The sequence below is a fragment of the Culex pipiens genome, chromosome 1, assembly GCF_016801865.2.
Source record: "Culex pipiens pallens isolate TS chromosome 1, TS_CPP_V2, whole genome shotgun sequence".
Classification (NCBI taxonomy): Eukaryota; Metazoa; Arthropoda; class Insecta; order Diptera; family Culicidae; genus Culex; species Culex pipiens.
The window spans coordinates 116,054,153-116,071,922 of NC_068937.1; the positions used below are offsets into that span (position 1 = coordinate 116,054,153).

The window sequence follows — 17,770 nt, forward strand, 5'->3', positions numbered from 1 at the left end:
TCTAGTGGGGGGGTAATTTTGACGTTTGATTGCCTATTCTGCCCATGTATAACAACTTGAGGTTGCTGAGCTGTGCTTCCAGTATGGGTAGAGCCAGATACCGATGGGACTCTCCTTCAAAACCCAGGATCGGCATGACGCTCGAAGTTACGCTAGGCCAAGAAAACATTCACGATCAACTAAGGAAAAACTACCTTTATTTCACGCGGTTCATCGACAGTTTATTGGGCACTTCCTTCCTCACTCCTCGCTAGCACGTCTCCCTTCCCACTTCCTTACTTCCTAGATCCTACCTCACACGATCCTTCTTCCTTGTGCACCGATGATCTGCTGCGGGGCCCCGATCTGCACTGCGGTCGTCGTTGTTCCGTCCGGATGACCGTTGAGCTTCTCCTGCAGTACGCCAACGGGGGTGGCTTCTCGATCGTCGGATGGACCCTCCGACTTCTGCTGCTGCTTCTCGGACCTATCGCCAGCCGTCCGTGTCCTTCCTGAGCGTGTAACGGTGCTGCAGGCTTCGACGAGGCAGCGCCTCCGTCGGGATTGTCCGGGTTTGGGACACGGAGGTTACGTGGCGGCTTGGCGACGCACCGACCAACGGGTTGACGATTGGTGGTTTCAGGGTTGGTCTGCCGGGCCGGATATGGCAAGGCCAGGGCAGAAAGCAATGGGGTTTCACGGGAAAAACTTGGGGTAAACCCGAGAGGTCCTAGGGCAGAGGGATTTGAAGATGGCGTTAGCGCGATGGCGGTCGGGATCAAGGTTCACTAGGGGGGTTGTTGTGGGGGATATCATCCTACCTGGGATGTCCAAATCTCGAGCAGCTTCTGCTCTTCGCTGTCCGCGAAACGTAGCACGGTTCCGGGCACTTCCTGACACGGTCAGGTTCACTGCGGCCGCTGGTCCAACTCCGGGACACTGGCCTTCGGTTTCGGCTGCGCTTGACGACAGCCTCCTTCGTCGTTCAACACCGGACTTAATGATGGCGCAATCCTGGCCACTTCGTCCTGAACCCCCCCTGATCCGAGACCCGCCAACTTTCCTCTCTTTTCGCCCTCTTTCGCCACCCCCTGCTGATCTCTCGTGCGATGTTTTCCACGACGACATCTGGTGGTGGCTAGCGGCAACAACGCACTGCGTGGGACTGGTCGTTCTGGGAGACGTCCAGGTAGCTTTCCGTCGACAACCACGAACATCTCTTGGCACTACATTTACACAAATACGCGACGAGTCACACCGATATCGAACACTACAGACACACTGGTTACACATGTTCGCATAAATGTCCCATATGCAAAATTAGCAAGCTGAGAAAAACGCATTTGAAGTTTGTCCCACACATAAGGCTAAGTGTTAAGTTTTCGCGAAAAACCTGGATGTCCTCCAGATATCTTGGACAAAGTATTGGATGATATAGGCTTTTCTGAAGGAGCACACGATTTTGAAACGAACTGCATCAATAACTCAAAAACGATGAAAATGCATATGGGACATTTATGCGATCAGGGGCAGTATTGACCTGTTGAACCATAAAAAAGGTTTTCCTGTTACAGTTTTAATGTCTCGGTTGCCTTGTCTTGCTCATTTCGAATATGGGAAAAATGATTGAATATCAGAAATCATTCTCTTGAGAAAAGATTAAAAAATCGGTTAATTTATCTTTTGAAAACAAAAGGTTAAGGAAATGTCGAGTTCAGAGCAAGACCCTATATCATCAGCGATAACGATCTAATGCTAAGAAACATTCTTTCAGAATATGCCAGGGATTCCCTACTTGAAAGAGTGCCGAAGTTGGTGAAAGAGATGAGACAAGCTTGAATGAAAAACAAAGAAACAGAGGAAAAAAGACGGTTAATCCAATAACGCAAACCGATTTTGGCAAAACAGTAATTTTGCACTCAACTGGGAGATTGTTTCAAGAGGGAGAGAAAATCTAGAGAAGCGTAGGACTAGCTAGTTGAGAGAGTGAGTTACTAATGTAATCTCTGGATCTCTCACTCTCTCGATGGAGAAAATACATCACGAATGGAACAGCTGATTCGATTTATGAAAGCTAATGTGAGTCACTGCTTTGAATGAAACTTTTGCATGCAATGTTGTAAGCAATATTTAATTAAAACAAACTCAGTTTCAAGGTGTGGTTTTTATTATTTTTTTTATCAATCAAAAATGTTTACCAATTTTTTAACCACTCTCAATCAACCTTCATGCTCATAAGCTTTAAACTGTGTGACTTGATTCCAGGAAAGGAGTACTTTGGTCCCATTTTCGCAAATTGTTCGAATCTGTAATTATTATCAATCAAATAGGATTTTATAGCAAACATTATAGCACACTCACGTAACTTCCAGGTCCGTCTTGAAACCAGCTTTCGCAGCCGCTCGCTGCGATCCCGGAGCGGTAAAGTTTGTCGTTGTCAGTTTGATCCCGAATGCCTTGCACAGTTGAACTCGTGCCTTCAGGATCTCCGTAGCGATGCCTCGTCCTCGGTAGCGCCGATTGACGGAAAGTCCAAACGCTGCCAGATACTTGTCCACACCGTAGTGCCCAAACAGGTCGAAGTTGTCCGTCAAGTATTCGTTGGCAGCAAGGATGTCACCCTCTTTTTGGCTTTGCATTTTCAGCTGCCAGTCGTACTTTTCTGGGGTCTTCACTCCTAAAAGATTCGCTCCCACGATTTCGTCAGATCCCTCTTTATAGCACACGAGAGTCATGTTCTGGGTAAAACACCAGTGCCAGAACAGCTTCAAATCTCTCATTCCTTCGACACTGCTTGACACTTTACGGTTCTCACACAGCGGTTCATCGTCCACAAAGTTCTCCGTGAAGTGCTGTATCATGTCATCGTAGCGATCCTCGGTGAGATCTTCCACTCGATAGGTCACCAGCTGGTCACTGTCAGCGTCCTTCGCACGGAACGTGTAGTACACCCTAGGGATTGCAGGTTGCTCCGGACGTGACCAACCCATTTTTTAGCCTCGCGAACGTGTAAAAAGTACGACTTACTCGAAGTAAATGTGGCAGTCAGTATGTGTTATCTCACAGCAGAAGTGTCACGATAATTTCACAAGGCGTCATTCATTAGGTACGTATCGCTTAAATTTGCCATAAATTACTCCAACCCCTCACATTTGGCTACGTGTGTGTTCCACTTTCTAGGCTTGACGTATTTCATGGATGGTGCCTTGTCAAAAACAAAACATTTGCATGGAAGACTTGAAAGAAATTTATTGCACGAAAGATCTTTTACTCGATTTTCAAGCTCATCAACTTCAAACTCTTCGTTTGGATCCCCGGAAAAACATATTTCGGTCCCATCTTGGCGAAATCGTCATACCTGGAACATCAAAACGTTAACATAACGTTTATGACAAACTATAAAGCGTGCTTACATAATTTCAAAGTCCGTTTTGAACCCGGCTTTTGCAGCCGCTAGCTGCGACCCAACGGCCGTGAAGTTCGTCGCCGTCAGCTCAATCCCGAATGCCTTGCACATCGGAATCCTTGCCTTCAGCAATTCGGTAGCGATTCCTCGACCCCGATACCGACGATTCACAGCCAATCCGTACGCTGTCAGGTATCTGTCGACACCGAACCGCTCAAACACGTTGAACTGCTGACCCACGTAGATGTGCGCCTCGAAGGTGTTCCACAGATCTTCACTCTCGAGCTGCCGTTTGGGGATCAGATGTTTATACCGTGACCGCTGTGCACCAAGTGCGCTACTTACCTTCCACTGCTTATGCTTCCCAGGGGTGGCGACGTGCAGCAAGTTTACACCGACGATCTCGTCGGAACCTTCCTTGTAGCACACGACGGTCATCCGTTGCTCAAGGCACCAGCTCCAGAAGGCCACAATCTCAGCCATTGCAACCGCACTGCTGGAAATTTTGCGGCTTGCCGCGAGTGGCTCATCGTCTACAAAATTTTCCTTGTAGTGTTGAATGACATCGGCGTGACGATCTTCGGTGAAGTCCTGCACCCGGTACGTGACCAGCTGATCGCTGTCTACGTCCTTTGCGCGGAACGTGTGGTAAATGGTAGGAATTGGAGGTTGGTCGGGACGACTCCAAACCATTTCTGTTTTTCAGATGCTTCTTACTTTGCAAAAGACAAATGGCATACTAAACGATGAGAAGCTTAATAACAGTAGATGCTTCGTGTTATCGCTCTTAGATAAGGATGGTGTACTGCAAGGATTTCTCATTACGCAGATACTTAACCGCTGATACTATTTATTTCATTATTCAAATTAAACTAATGATATAGCTAATCAATCTTCAAGCTCATAAGTTTCAGACTCTTCGAATTAATTCCTGGAAATGCGTACTTTGGACCCATCTTGGCAAAATCGTCGTATCTAGAAAATACAGAACCATATACCAAACAATTTTATAGCACTTATTAAAGCACACTCACGCCACTTCAAAGTCCGTGATGAACCCGGCCTTCGCGGCCGCCTGCTGCGATCCCGGAGCTGTAAAGTTGGTCGCAGTAAGCTTGAGACCGAACGCTTTGCACATCGGAACCCTTGCCTTCAGCATCTCCGTAGCGATTCCGCGTCCACGGTACCGCCGATTGATGGCCAATCCGTACGCCGTGAGATACTTGTCAACGCCAAACTTCTCAAACAGGTTACAGTTGTCAGTCATGTACTCGTTTGTCGCCACAATGTCTGATATTTGTTTGCTGTGTAGCTGTTCAATGAATTTCATTGTATTAGAGGTTGGTTCATGATAACAGTGCACTTACTGGCCACTCTTCCTTCTCCGGCGTCTTGACATGAAGCAGGTTGGCTCCAACAATCTCGTCTGACCCTTCCTTGTAGCACACGATGGTCGTCTGCTGCGAGAAGCACCAGTACCAGAACATAACAATTTCTTCCAGCGCGTCTTCATGGCTGGAAACCTTCCGATTCTCGCAGAACGGTTCATCGTCCACAAAGTTCTCCTTGTAATGCTGTATCATGTCATCGTAGCGATCCTCGGTGAGATCTTCCACTCGATAGGTTACCAGCTGGTCACTGTCAGCGTCCTTCGCACGGAACGTGTAGTACACCGTCGGTATTGCTGGCTTATCCGGACGATTCCAACCCATTTTGAAGCACGACTAGCTTGTTACAAATCACTCTCGGGACTAATCACGGCTGCGTTTGATAACAACTTTTTTACAGTCATCGAGATTACAAACTAGAAGTGCTAACTAAACACAAGCGCAAACACACGAACGCATGGAAATGTATTTTTAAAAACGTACGCACATGCGCAACGCGTTCCGTTGGGACCGATTGGGACACAATCTTCTCGATACAAATAAAACCACCGCGTTTTCAGTCAACCTTCAAACTCATGTATTTGCATGGCTTCTGTTCGATTCCGGGAAACACGAACCGCTCGTCCACCGCCCGTAGCTCCCCGTAAGTGATGCTGAAGTCTTCCTGAAAACCAGCGCGTGCTGCGGCTTTCTGCGAACCAGCCCCGGTAAAACAGGTCGACGTTAGTCGGAGTCCCACCGCTCGGCATAGAGGCGCCCTGGCCTTCAGTATTTCCGTAGCGATTCCACGTCCCCGGAAGGTCGGATCCACCGAAAGGCCCATCGCGTTCAGGTAGCGATCGACGCCGTACCGCTGGAACACATTAGCCTGCTGCGATACGTACCCGATGGTGTCGAAGATCGTCTGGAAGATGGCGCTCGCGAACTGGAATCGAAACAGTACGTAAGCACGGAAAGCCGATATAGTTGCAGTATCCGGTCGTTACCTTTTCATCAACCCGATCCTCTTTCGAGGCCACTCCCAGCACGTTCAGCCCCACGATCTCCGGCGAACCCTCGCGGAAGCAAACCACCGACAGCTTCAGCTTGAGCATCTCACGCCACAGCTGAACGACGCCCGTCATCGCTACGGAATCGCTGGCCAGCCCCAGTACCTGATTCATCTGCTCGTCGCGCGGAAAGAAACGACTCATGAATGCTACGCCATCCTCGAACCGATCTTCGGGCAAGTCCTGTACCACGTACGTGACTTCGGCGTCGCTATCCGGGGCCTTCGCCTGGAAGCGGTGCCAAACTGAGGGGAACGGGATTGATTCGGGACGGGTACAGCTCATCTTGGGGGATGCGAGTAGATTTGTGGGTGGTTGGATTTGAACTGAAGAGGGCCGGACATTGTCCCATCAACCAGAACCTGCGGTTATCAATCAATTGGGGAATCATTGTTTGTGTTTGTGCGGGTTGAAACACTGCCGGACCAAATCTGGACGTTTTTTACTTCATTCATACGCTGATAACAAGACTGATTGTGGTGATAAGCATGGTGCGGTGGAAGTGGTCAAAGTCACGGTCTTTGCTTTGTTCTGTTATTTTGGACAATTTTCGAATTACGATGATTGTGAGGAAACTCCCATCTACAAGAAAATATGTTGGCAACATAAATGTGTTTCATTTATTTCCTCATGACTTTTATGGCAGCCTCCATTATGGCAAATTTTGACAGATCATTTTTGTTTACGTTCGGCGAACGCCGTTCGCTTCAAAAACTCCTTAAATGTTTTTAACACTCAAGTTGCATATGAAATAACAGGTTTTGAATCAATTTCGGTACAATTTGAGGTCCAACTTGGGTTCAAAAAAATATAATGTTCTGTTCAATATTTAATAATTTTTATCTTTGGTTCCGAACTTGTCAATTCACTCAATTTTCATGCTCATCATTTTGCAGTGCTTCGCCTGAACCCCGGGAAACACAAACCGTGGGTTCGCCCTGGCCAGCTCTTCGTACTCCATGGTAAAGGACTCCTCGAAGCCCACCTTGGCGGCCGGAATCTGCGACCCGGTGGCGGTAAACACCGTCGAGGTTAGCTTCAGGCCCGTGGCTCGACAGAGGGGAATTCGTGCGCGTAGAATTTCCGTCGCGATGCCACGACCGCGGTACTTGGGCGACACGGACAGACCCATCGCGGCCAGATACTCCGTGACCTGGTACTGGTCGTACACGTTGCCCTTTTCGCTAAAGTACACCACGGCGTCGAAAACCTCCTGCCAGAGGGAACCTTTGACCTGGAATAGAAGGAAATACATATTGTACGAACTGACAACGTTTCGACTCACTTTCAAAAAAATGCTTCATGATGGAACTTAAAACTTACAACGTAGTCCTCCTTGTCGTTCTTGCTCGAAACGTACGTCATGTTGAGGCCAACGATTTCGTCCGAACCCTCCTGGAAGCAGACCAGTGCCATCCGGTGCTGGACCAACTCGCGCCACATTTCGCGAATCCCTTCGACGCTTTCGGGTTGCTCGGCAAGTTCTGATAAATATAAATGTTTTTTTTTTTTTAAATATATTTTTTCCATTTATTCGTTCTTTAATCATTAGAAAATCCAAATCATCCCCCACGCAGACTACCTTATCTTATCATGCAAGGGGAAACATCAGACGACCATTGAGCAAAGTGTGCCAAATTCGGTGAATGAATATCAGCCGTAGGCAACAGTAGGGGGAGGTGTGTTGGTTAACTTAATTCAACCATCCACGGAAGTGACTTGGCATTGCAATTCTAGATAGCGACACCTCCTGTCGAGTGGCGTTATCTTGCTTGTAAATTGCCGTTTACTATCATAATTATTGGCTTGTTTTGGGGTCCGGAGGAGTGGGATGGTCGCAATATGGTTTTATTTGTTAATTATGACATATTAAAACACTAATGAGAAAGACATGCAAATTTACATGTAAATATTTCACATTTGATCCAACCAAAAGCCAACATTCTGACTCAGAATTAAACAAAAAATCAGCCATGAAACAATTTGAATTTTTAAATTGTAATTGCCACACATTTTCTGTTTTCGTTGGAATAATCATGAAGATGCAACTGGAAAATAATTGTTGAAGCCCTTAAGCATGCTTATTACGCAATTTATTTTATTTCTTCAAGAAATCAAACGAAGTCGATCAGTTTGATAAGTGAAGGGGCATTTATTCAATCGCATCCATTTCATATTGAATAAGTTAGTACAGCGATTCTCAACGGGGGTACCGGGCCTACTTGATTTACATGGCAGGGGGTACCGGCCTAGAAGAAGGTTGAGAATCGCTGAGTTAGTACATACTTGATAATGGCAAATACCCGGAAAGGGCTACGTGGTTTTCATGATAAAAAAATTACTTACATGCAGCAATCCCAGCTCAAAACAGGAACTTTTCAGGTACTTTACTCGACCCACTCAAATATCAAAGAAACTTTGTGACATGTTTAGAGGGTGGCGAGTGGGAATCTAGTCGAAACTCCCGGGGAATTTTAATTTTATAAATATCGAAGCAAAATTATATAAACTAATCAGAAAAACCTCTGAAAATTTGAAATTGTTTAGAATATTGGATGTTCAATGTAAGATGTTCAAGTTCGAATGAACCAATGCTTCTCTTATCTTCTTATTCAGAATGTTTAAATTTGAACTAATCAAAAATTGCGATATTTATAATTGAGAGAACTTGAAATAATGTGGACCCCAAAATTTATCTTAAAGCATACTTAGCAGTTACACCCCACAAATGAAGTCTAAAGTTTTTTTAAAATTTTTTTTATTTCTTTATTATTTTAAGAGGGAAAGCCTTTTTAAGATATGTTTAATTTCCATATCTTCTTTCAAGGATAGTTTTTCTAGTTTTTTTATTCTTATTAATTTGATTTCGCTGTATCAAGGTAATTTCCTTTTTTGATGTCAATAAGTCATTTTGTGTTTCGCTCAATATTAAATTATAGATTGGAAGAAAAAAACTAATGCTAAGGTCCGCCAAATGTGAACATTCCTGATTATTATTTCTTCAATGAATATTTACAGTTTAAAGATAGAAAAAAAAACAACTTTAAATTGTTGTTTTGAGTCGCTATTTATAATGTTGCAAAAATCCCGATACTAAGAAATTATATATTAACTATTTTTTTTTTACTTCGCAAAACAAGTTGACAAGTTGTGTTTGAAGTTTCAGAAAAAAAGTTACTTAATCCACCTATAGGTGGTTGGTGCCTTCCTTGCATTCAAAAAGTGAATATACCATACAGCCTCAAAAAATTGTATGAATAATACTTATTTTTATCAAAATATCTGATAACCGGCCTCAAAAAAAGTGAATTAAAAACACTAAAGTACTTATAACTTTTGATAGGCTTGTCAGATCTTCAATCTTTTGGGCTTGTTGGAAAGGTCTTTTGATTTGATTGATTCGAAAAATCGGCCCCGGCAAAATCAAATGGCGTCTAGGGCGTCGCGAGGCGCGACGCATATCTTTTTTGCCGGGACCGATTTTTCGAAAAAATGCCAAACTTTGAAGGCCTGTACTGAGCTCCAGGGTGCTCCAAATTTCAATGTTATATATACCAAAAGATGCGCAAGGATCTGGCCTACACGCCAATGATGTTGAAAATAAACGCTTCAGTGGCCAAAATTCCTCAAAAAGTGACATTTTTGAAAAATTCTTTTTTTACGGGTTAAATCCCATTTAAAATTGAAGAGCGGAGCGCCAGCTCCTGTTACGTCCAATCAAGCTCATATTTTGGATTTAGGCTTAGTATGCCTACCGGAACAAACCCTTGAATGCCCGCCAAAAAGTCATTTTTGTTACACTCTATTGTATAGCCTTTCCTCATTGAGGTGAGGAAGGCAAAAAACGAAAGGTATATCATTGTTCCTGGGAATTCCCGGGAAATGTCCAAATTCAATTCTCGATTTCCAGGAAATTGAAAACCTTGAGAATCATGTTTTACTTGGCTTATATAAGCCATTATTGCGTTTATGGAACAAGTTGCACTCGATATTGACATTTGAGAAGGCCGTAAGTTATTTAAATATTTTTGAATTTTGTTTTTTAAATATCATCTCGAAGTCGTTGTTTCGTGTCAAAATAATGTCAAAGACAAACTTGTGGCAAATTTAGAAGTGAGCTAACGATTTTCGTTTTGTCCACGTTCCATACAAAAAAGTTTTTTTTTAAATTGTACCGCGGCGTGTTTTCTAGAACAACCTTATCAGGAAAAAATAGTCATCGCTTCTTTCAAATGTGTCTTATAGGAAATTTTCTCAGCTTTCCAATGCTTTTAAGAGCGAAATGTTTCATCGAGAAATTTCTGAGATATCTTTATTTTATGTTTTTTGTTTAAAATCCTTCGTCACTTATTGAAAACTTTAGAAAAACAGTTCAGGAAATTAGTCAAATTATGTGTTCATGTGTCATTTACTCATCAAAATGCGCAAAATAAGACAAGAAACAAATTTGTAGAAAGGGCAAATCACTAAACATTTTGAAAATTATATTTTAACTGAGTTTGGAATTTGTTTGATTTATTCAGTAATTAAAATCATAAAACCGTATTTAAATGAAAATTTTACTAGAATTAATAGATTATTACATAATTTTTGTGGAAATATATCACTTGTCTGCTCTGATTTGGCTGATACAACCAAATTTTTTGAAGGTGTGAGATTGTTAAGGGTATTATTGCATTTTTATGAATAAATATGATATTTCCATAAACAAACATGAACCAGGAACAAATATACAAAACATGATTTAAAATCGAAAATGTACTACAAATTACTGTTGCATGCTTCAAAAGTCATATTTTAATGAGTATAAAGTAAATATATATTTTTTTAATGTTTTACTGTTGAAAATGCTTTTGAAAGTAGCAATAAAATTCGTGTGTTTCGACTGATAATGTTGAAAACACATTCACAAACATTTTTTTGATTGAACAAAAATAAAATATTAATTTCAACAAATAATCAAACTGAGGCCTTCATTACAATCTATTTCAACAACACTTAAGATACATACTTGTAAAACGTTTTAAAAACAGATAAGACTTTGATTACATTGCTGATTACTTGATCATTTCATACATAAAAAAATTAAAAAATAAACTTTACTACTCATGAAAAGTATTTTCCCTGAAACTCTGCACAGTAATTTGTAGTTCAATTACGAGTGATTAACATGTTTTGGTATCCATGCAACTGGTTAATGTTTGGTTAAGGAAATATGATGTTTATTCATAAAAATCTAATTACCCTTAACAATCTCAAACCTGCAAAAATTTTGGTTGTATCAGCTAAATCCAAGCTAAATCAGAGCAGACGGCTGATATTTGTACACAAAAATTATGTAATAATCTGTTTATTCTAGTAAACAAATTTTAATACGGTTTGCTGATTTTAATTTCGGAATGTATCCGGCATATTCAAAAACTCTGTTAAAACTTATTTTTTTTAATGTTTAGTGATTTGCAACCTTTTACAACGTTGTTTCTTGTCTAATTTTGCACATTTTGATGACCAAATGACATATAAAACACATCATTTGACAAGTTTCCTGAACTGTTAATAAAAAGTTTCCTATAAATGATGAAGGATTTTAAAACAAAAAACTTAAAATAAATATATCTCAGAAACTTCTCAATGAAACATTTCCCTCTTAGAAGCATTGGAAAGCTGAGAAAATTTCCTATAAAACACATTTGAAAGTAGCGATGACTATTTTTTCTCCTTAAGGTTGCCCAGAAAACACGCCGTGGTACACTATTGGGAAGGGGTTGAGATTTCCAAAAAAGTGTCTACGTGGTTTATGGATGGTCCTAAACTTTATCACTCCGTGTTTTTATTCTGCAACCAAGCTTGAATTATTTTGACCTGCAAAGCCATTATACACTTTCTTGTTAAATCAATTGTTATACTGTTCATGCAATCAATTGATAAGTTGGGGACACTTAATCTACATTCTACAGTCCCTGAAACGGCTGTGTTTTTCGTACATGGATTCCAAAAGCATAGTGGATTCTTTGGAGGGCACCGGTATTGACTAGTAAAGTTGGGGTCTTCAGAGGTTAAACAGTAAACGGATGGTTGCTCAGTAAAAAAATGTGTAAGTTTGGAAGATGTAATTTTGGAAAGTTGAATATTACCTCTTTTATGATGTAATTTTACTTCAATTCAGACTGAAAAAGCGACATTACAAAACAGATGTAATATTACCATGATTTTTATTTCTGTGTGGCTCCCACTGATCATTTTTGATTCATTGTTCAACTTCAGCTCATCTGTCAATAACGGAGTAGGGGAAATCTACCCATTTTAATCCTAATAAGCGGTCGTGTTTGAATGATGCTGGATAATCTAGAGTCTCCCTTGAATTTTACTAAAACCAAGTACACCAACGAGTAGAGCAAGTTTTTGTGAACATTTCTGTTTATTTTCACTTTCACTAAAAGTTATTCTATTTCTTTACCAAGCATTTAACAAAAAAAAATCCCAAGGGTATTCTAATCGAGGCGAATGCATTGGGCCACGCCCATTTTTCTAATATCGGCTTAGTTCTTTTTTCTTCCAACACTCTGTCGAGTGTTGCCATTTGCGCTGACAGTTCAAACGAACACTCACGAAAAGTGGCATTTATAGGGAAAGTTTCCTGGCATCGCTGGCTGTGCTGCTGGTGGTGTGGACGGCCAGCCTTTGTTCTTTTTTGCCTTCGTCTCTCGCTCGGTTTTCTTCAGCCTTCGAGTGGAATGCGAAGTGAAAATTGAAACGTCAAACGACTTGGCGCGTTTGTTTTTTTGATGGCGCTTGCTAATTTATTACATTTTTCGGGATTATTCTTCAATTGAGTGCCTTAATAATGATCAAAAGAACATGTTGCCGGTAGTTGGAAGCAATTTCATATCTTAAGCGCCGTGAAAAAGTAAGCGAAAGTGAAAAGTTAATTTTGGCGATATTCATTAAGCGTTTGAGGGATTCTCGTGTGTGTCACTGTGTGTGCCAACAAAATGATGAGAAGTGGTCTCGCAAAATACAAATTATGATCAAAAGTGCATTAAATGTGATCTTTTTGGCCAGTAAGTGGCATACATTTGCGTGCTTACTCGAGGCGGTGCTGTTGCTGGTAAGTTTATAGCCCAAATAGTATTTTTGGAGCTTTAATCGAGCATCAAACTCTCCATATGACGAAGATAGGTTTTTGATTGGAAAGGGTAGATTTCCCCTAGCAACTCATTGGCAGTCAACCATGCTCATGCTCATTCCTAAAGCATAGTTGAAAAGACTGTGCAGTTTGAAACATTTTTGAAAGGTTTTGTAAACAAAAATACTAATACTTTTGTAAACATGCTCAGTTTTGGTCTTATCATGAATATTAAAATTATGATCATATGAAACATGTGAAATTTTCAATAATCATTTGGATGAACAAGAAACATGTTGCTCAAGGTTTACCCCTAATAATTTGAATGTCCGGTTATAAACATATTGTTATAAACGCATGACTCAAAATATTATTTTGATGAAATCATCCAAATAAAAAGCCATGCAAAAAGTTCATAGTATTGTGATACAAAAAAGGGGATCCAGTCTCCTGATTCTTTTCTTCTTTGTATACAAAGTCAATTCCAAAACTGTCTCCATCGGTTGATTTAGTATCAAGTATCACGTATATGTGACGCCGTGGTGACAGCATCACGCGCGAAAATCTATTAACAAGTAGACATCTTCTGAAAGACAGTCTTCCCACATGGTGACCCATTCCCTACAATGTTGATTCCGTTTGAGTTTCTTTGTTTTTAATTGCACGAAACATCAACATTATCAAATAAAGGTTTACAAAAAGTTATTACGCGCGAATCAATTTCCCTTCAATTCCATGCAAGTTTACGTTGACTTACTTTTCGCTCTGCACATCGGTTCATCGTAGATAAACACTCCAATCAGATGCTCGATCGCCTCTTCGAATCGGTTCTCCGGTAAATCCTGAACCACGTAATTGACCAGCTCGTCACTGTCCGCGGCCTTGGCCTTGAACGTGTGCCAAACCGAGGGGTAGGGCACGTTTTGGGGGCGCGTCCAAACCATATTGCTCGCACAAAAAAAAAAAAAACAGATTTCCCTCCGTGCAACCTGACACTTAGTAGCACCAACTAGGGTGTGTGCTTCTCGGGTCGGGATGATAACGACTAGTGAATCGTTTGCTAAACTGAGACTGAGCGTCAAAATTTGCACACTTTTGTTAGACTGTATTGCTCGCCACCGACAATTTGTTGAGAATAATGTTTGCGCTTCTCGGGCGGTCCCGCGTGACGTTTTCATCACAAACACAGACAAACGAACGCGCGCGCACGTGGATGCAAACAGAGCACAGTTGCGCCCCATTGAAGTTTCAATGGGTGATTAGAGAGCAAATTGAGGAAGAATAAACGCAGAATGCCTGGTCAGTAGTGGTTGCTTGGGGTTGTCTGGGAGGAAAACACATGTTTGCGTAGTAGGCGAGTGTATGCGTGTGGCGCGCAAACGCTCAAACGCGCCATGTGGGGTGAAGGAATAAAGTGAGAGCGCTTTTCACTACAAGAGAGTTCAGAGCAAGGTTGGGAGCGAGATTCTGTTATCAGACTAATGTTATGGCTGGAGGTGTCTTTGAAAATGTCGTGTGATTTTTTTTGCAGAAAATTCAACAGTTGTCGTGATGCTATCTTGTCACAAGTCGATTTTGGACCAAATTCTATTAAATAAGTCATTTTGTGCAGCTATCAATGCCTCGCTTTTTGACCTTCATAGATTCCCAAAGTCCTGAGACATTCAACAAATAAGGAAAATTCCGTGCATTGTTGTCACTGTTTTATGTCAAAGAAGTTTCTTTCTGATCGTGCTATCTTGACACACCCTGAGAACTGCTACAAGTGCGACAAGTGGACTGTCAACATTACCACTTGGGACTCCGGCAAACAAAACTTGTGGACAATTAATGCCTCAGTCAAACATTAAAACGCGTTTTCTCGGAACGTCAAAAAGTGACGTGCGACAAGATATTACTAGGGGATAGCACGACTTGGAATTTGATATGCTTTGTATAGTAAGCAAACACATTAAAAAATATGTTAATTTGGAAGCTGTGATTAGGTTGAATTAGGTTGAACCCCATTTATGATGTAATTTTACCTCAATTTAGACTGAAAAATGACATTACACCATAAAAGTGGTAAAATTACACATTTTTCCGGACATAAAAGATGTACCCCTTCCCAGATGTAATATTACCATGATTTGTTTTACTGTGAGTGTAACATGTGAATGAACAATAATTTGTTTTACTGTGAGTGTAACTACGGCTAATATTCAGTAGTAATATTAACCAAAGCTAGAAAATTTTGTTAAAAGGTTTATTTATCAATTCTGAAAACAATACATAACTTCCCTACTCTAATTCAATGCTCAGTGTCATCAACTTATTAAACTCGACTGGAATCTGCCCCAGTTGAAAGCCCTTCTTGGTCAGCTCATCGAACCGCTCCACCACCCGATCCTTGAAGCCAACCTTGGCGGCCGGATGCTGCGATCCCGGATGGGAAAACACCGTAGCACTCAACCTTAGTCCAAACGCCTTACAAAGTGGCACTCGTGCTCGAAGAATTTCCGTTGCCAACCCTCGGCTCCGGTACGCCGGATGTACCGACAGTCCCCAAGCGGAAAGAAAATGGTCCACGCCAAAGTGCTCAAATAGCTGGCCCTTTTCGGTCATGTAGAGAGTACACTCAACGAAGGCCCTCACGGCAGGGCTCGCAAACTGCTGCTGCTGCTGTGCCTGATCCTCTCGAGACACCACGGTCAGCATGTTGAGGCCGACGATTTCGTCGCTGCCTTCCTGGAAGCAAACCACGGCACACCGCTGCTGGACGACCCGCCGCCAAACGTCGCAGATCTCGCGCATTCCAACTGGATCTTCCGCGAGCCGCAGACTGGCACAGATCGGTTCATCCCGGAGGAAGTACTTGCGCATGTGTTCCACGGCATCCTCGAAGCGGTCGGGTGGAAGATCCTGGACGCGGTACCGGACCAGGTTGTTAGTGTACGAGTCCAGCGACTGGAAGGTGTGCCAGACCTGGGGATAGGGCGTCGTGCCCGGTCGTTGCCACGGGGTCATCCCGGGTTGAGTGAAACAATCAAACTGGACGGTGCAGGTCGAAGTGCGATGTACGTTGATTCCCGGAGGGTAGAATTACTTGTACTATCGCAACGCTGCAGCGAGAGTAGTCGGTGTTATCGCGGCGGAATCGTAAATCAAACGTGTAAATATGGGTAAGAATACTTTGAACACGCGATCGTAAGTGCAAGTGGTTAGGGTTGTCGGTTGCATTTTAAACATGTAATCTAAAATGTTTTCAAAAAAAGATCTACCGTACAATTTAATTTAAAACCGTGTAAAACATAAAAATAATCTACAATGCTAATGTTGGTAACCTTGTTTGATTAGTCGTTGTCACTCGTTCGCTAAATTAAACTCAATTAAAGTCGTCGTACAGACTCAGAGTAATGTATCTGGACAAGGGTGCTGCTAACTGCCACCAGCCGCGTTGCTCGATTGACAAAGCTGAATTTGAACTAATTTTAAAATAAGCGTATGATCCTGGGGTGTTCAACCCATGAAAAAAAAAACAGTTTCATAAATATTAAAAACATGGTTAATTGTAGTCAAAATGTTTTTTTTCTTTCGGGCCTGCACAGCTAAAAAAATATTTACTACAGCTGCGTGTTAAAGGCCTGGGTGTAAAATAAATATTGCATTATTTTATGCAATTTTATGTGATTTTACACCCTGAAATATGTAGCCCATCAGTATGGAAAACCTACTTGACCGAAATGTCAAGCTCATAAATGCGGTTATCCCAACAGCTTTTCATCGGTCTGATGGCCGAGTGGGCTAAGGTGCCAGTCCTTGTTTATTGGTGCTGGGTTTGAATCCCGTTGGTTGCAACTTTTTTTTTGTGTTTGCAAAAATTGTACATGCAGTGTGTAATATTAAGTGTTTATTTTGACGAAGGTGACGTGCATGCTTTTGCATGCGATTTTACCATCGGATTTTTTGCTGTGTGCTGGTAGTGGGAGTAGGAAAATCGAAAAGCTAGGTCTCAAAGATACAAAAAAAAAAAAATCAAAAACTTAAACATTTACTTCAAGCTGTTCTGGCAACATTTGCTGTTCCTGAAGATTAGTTTTTTCACAGTCATTGACTGACTGACTAGAGGAAATAAACTCATATTAAGCCTAATAAGCGGTCGTGTTTGAATGAAGGTGGATAATCAGTAGTGTTCCTTGAAATTTACTAAAACCATGGTTGGTGTACTTACAAGTACACCAACGAGTAGAGCAACTTTTTGTGAACATTTCTGTATATTTTCACTTTTACAAAAAGTTTTTCTATTCCTTTTGCAAGCATTTGAAAAAAAATCTCAAATGTATTCTAATCAGACGAGAATGCATTGGGCCACGCCCATTTTTTTCTATTTTCAGCTTAGGTTTTTTTCTTCCAGCGCTCTTTTGGGTCTGCTTAGCGCTGCCAATTGTGATGAAATTTTAAGCGAACACTCACGAAAAGCATTTATAGAGAAAATTTCCTGGCATCTCTGGATCACACCAACAGGCGCTGCTGGTGGTTCAAACGTCAAAAGACTTGTCGCGTTTGTTTTTAAGATGGCGCTTGCTAATTATTTACATGTTTCGGGATTATTTTTCAAGTGAGTGACTAACTCTTGGACTAACTAATGTTTAAAAGAACCTGTTGCCAGTAGTTGGCAGCAATTTCATATCTTAAGCGCTTTGAAAACGTTGACGCAAGTGAAAAGATATTCATGGCGACTTTTGTTAAGCAGTTAAGCTAAGAGCAAGATTGTCCGTTCGACGCACTGGTGAACGCAGAACGCTGTGCCAGTTCGATTTTTCCATCAACTGTCAGTCGAACA

The 17,770-nt window shown here is 41.7% G+C and overlaps 5 protein-coding genes across 5 annotated transcripts; all 5 read right to left on the bottom strand.

The window, feature by feature from the left end:
• Window positions 1-2,128: 2,128 nt before the first annotated feature.
• On the bottom strand, window positions 2,129-3,065 carry LOC120416666 (uncharacterized). Its single transcript, XM_039578483.2, has 2 exons — window positions 2,341-3,065; window positions 2,129-2,285 (listed from the first exon to the last, which is right to left on the bottom strand). The coding sequence occupies exons 1-2, from the start codon at window positions 2,967-2,969 to the stop codon at window positions 2,195-2,197; spliced, it is 720 nt and encodes a 239-aa protein (XP_039434417.1). The 5' UTR covers window positions 2,970-3,065; the 3' UTR covers window positions 2,129-2,194.
• Window positions 3,066-3,183: 118 nt separating this feature from the next.
• LOC120416077 (uncharacterized) lies at window positions 3,184-4,148 on the bottom strand. The gene is made up of 3 exons (XM_039577751.2): window positions 3,731-4,148; window positions 3,393-3,670; window positions 3,184-3,337 (listed from the first exon to the last, which is right to left on the bottom strand). The coding sequence occupies exons 1-3, from the start codon at window positions 4,076-4,078 to the stop codon at window positions 3,247-3,249; spliced, it is 717 nt and encodes a 238-aa protein (XP_039433685.1). The 5' UTR covers window positions 4,079-4,148; the 3' UTR covers window positions 3,184-3,246.
• Window positions 4,149-4,224: 76 nt separating this feature from the next.
• LOC120416082 (uncharacterized) lies at window positions 4,225-5,203 on the bottom strand. Its single transcript, XM_039577765.2, has 3 exons — window positions 4,753-5,203; window positions 4,420-4,697; window positions 4,225-4,360 (listed from the first exon to the last, which is right to left on the bottom strand). Exons 1-3 carry the CDS (start codon window positions 5,095-5,097, stop codon window positions 4,270-4,272), a joined length of 714 nt encoding a protein of 237 aa, XP_039433699.1. The 5' UTR covers window positions 5,098-5,203; the 3' UTR covers window positions 4,225-4,269.
• Window positions 5,204-5,326: 123 nt separating this feature from the next.
• On the bottom strand, window positions 5,327-16,088 carry LOC120415872 (uncharacterized). Its single transcript, XM_052706027.1, has 6 exons — window positions 15,233-16,088; window positions 13,706-13,896; window positions 7,146-7,306; window positions 6,749-7,056; window positions 5,760-6,174; window positions 5,327-5,698 (listed from the first exon to the last, which is right to left on the bottom strand). The coding sequence occupies exons 1-6, from the start codon at window positions 15,952-15,954 to the stop codon at window positions 5,330-5,332; spliced, it is 2,166 nt and encodes a 721-aa protein (XP_052561987.1). The 5' UTR covers window positions 15,955-16,088; the 3' UTR covers window positions 5,327-5,329.
• Window positions 6,420-14,117, bottom strand: LOC120416068 (uncharacterized). Its single transcript, XM_039577739.2, has 3 exons — window positions 13,706-14,117; window positions 7,146-7,306; window positions 6,420-7,056 (listed from the first exon to the last, which is right to left on the bottom strand). Exons 1-3 carry the CDS (start codon window positions 13,890-13,892, stop codon window positions 6,688-6,690), a joined length of 717 nt encoding a protein of 238 aa, XP_039433673.1. The 5' UTR covers window positions 13,893-14,117; the 3' UTR covers window positions 6,420-6,687.
• Window positions 16,089-17,770: the final 1,682 nt, after the last annotated feature.

What these genes read in the sequence shown, in the direction of transcription:
- LOC120415872 (XM_052706027.1), bottom strand. Translation starts at nt 15,954, where the DNA reads ATGACCCCGTGGCAACGACCGGGCACGACGCCCTATCCCCAGGTCTGG. An exon ending in ACCGATGTGCAGAGCGAAAA is followed by an intron (nt 7,307 to 13,705) that starts GTAAGTCAACGT and finishes TATATTTATCAG; the next exon opens with AACTTGCCGAGCAACCCGAA. An exon ending in CTGGCCAGGGCGAACCCACG is followed by an intron (nt 6,175 to 6,748) that starts GTTTGTGTTTCC and finishes AGGTTCTGGTTG; the next exon opens with ATGGGACAATGTCCGGCCCT.
- LOC120416666 (XM_039578483.2), bottom strand. Translation starts at nt 2,969, where the DNA reads ATGGGTTGGTCACGTCCGGAGCAACCTGCAATCCCTAGGGTGTACTAC. An exon ending in AAGACGGACCTGGAAGTTAC is followed by an intron (nt 2,286 to 2,340) that starts GTGAGTGTGCTA and finishes TAATAATTACAG; the next exon opens with ATTCGAACAATTTGCGAAAA.
- LOC120416077 (XM_039577751.2), bottom strand. Translation starts at nt 4,078, where the DNA reads ATGGTTTGGAGTCGTCCCGACCAACCTCCAATTCCTACCATTTACCAC. An exon ending in GGAAGCATAAGCAGTGGAAG is followed by an intron (nt 3,671 to 3,730) that starts GTAAGTAGCGCA and finishes CCCAAACGGCAG; the next exon opens with CTCGAGAGTGAAGATCTGTG. An exon ending in AAAACGGACTTTGAAATTAT is followed by an intron (nt 3,338 to 3,392) that starts GTAAGCACGCTT and finishes TTGATGTTCCAG; the next exon opens with GTATGACGATTTCGCCAAGA.
- LOC120416068 (XM_039577739.2), bottom strand. Translation starts at nt 13,892, where the DNA reads ATGGTTTGGACGCGCCCCCAAAACGTGCCCTACCCCTCGGTTTGGCAC. An exon ending in ACCGATGTGCAGAGCGAAAA is followed by an intron (nt 7,307 to 13,705) that starts GTAAGTCAACGT and finishes TATATTTATCAG; the next exon opens with AACTTGCCGAGCAACCCGAA. An exon ending in ACGACAAGGAGGACTACGTT is followed by an intron (nt 7,057 to 7,145) that starts GTAAGTTTTAAG and finishes CTTCTATTCCAG; the next exon opens with GTCAAAGGTTCCCTCTGGCA.
- LOC120416082 (XM_039577765.2), bottom strand. Translation starts at nt 5,097, where the DNA reads ATGGGTTGGAATCGTCCGGATAAGCCAGCAATACCGACGGTGTACTAC. An exon ending in CGGAGAAGGAAGAGTGGCCA is followed by an intron (nt 4,698 to 4,752) that starts GTAAGTGCACTG and finishes TTCATTGAACAG; the next exon opens with CTACACAGCAAACAAATATC. An exon ending in ATCACGGACTTTGAAGTGGC is followed by an intron (nt 4,361 to 4,419) that starts GTGAGTGTGCTT and finishes TGTATTTTCTAG; the next exon opens with ATACGACGATTTTGCCAAGA.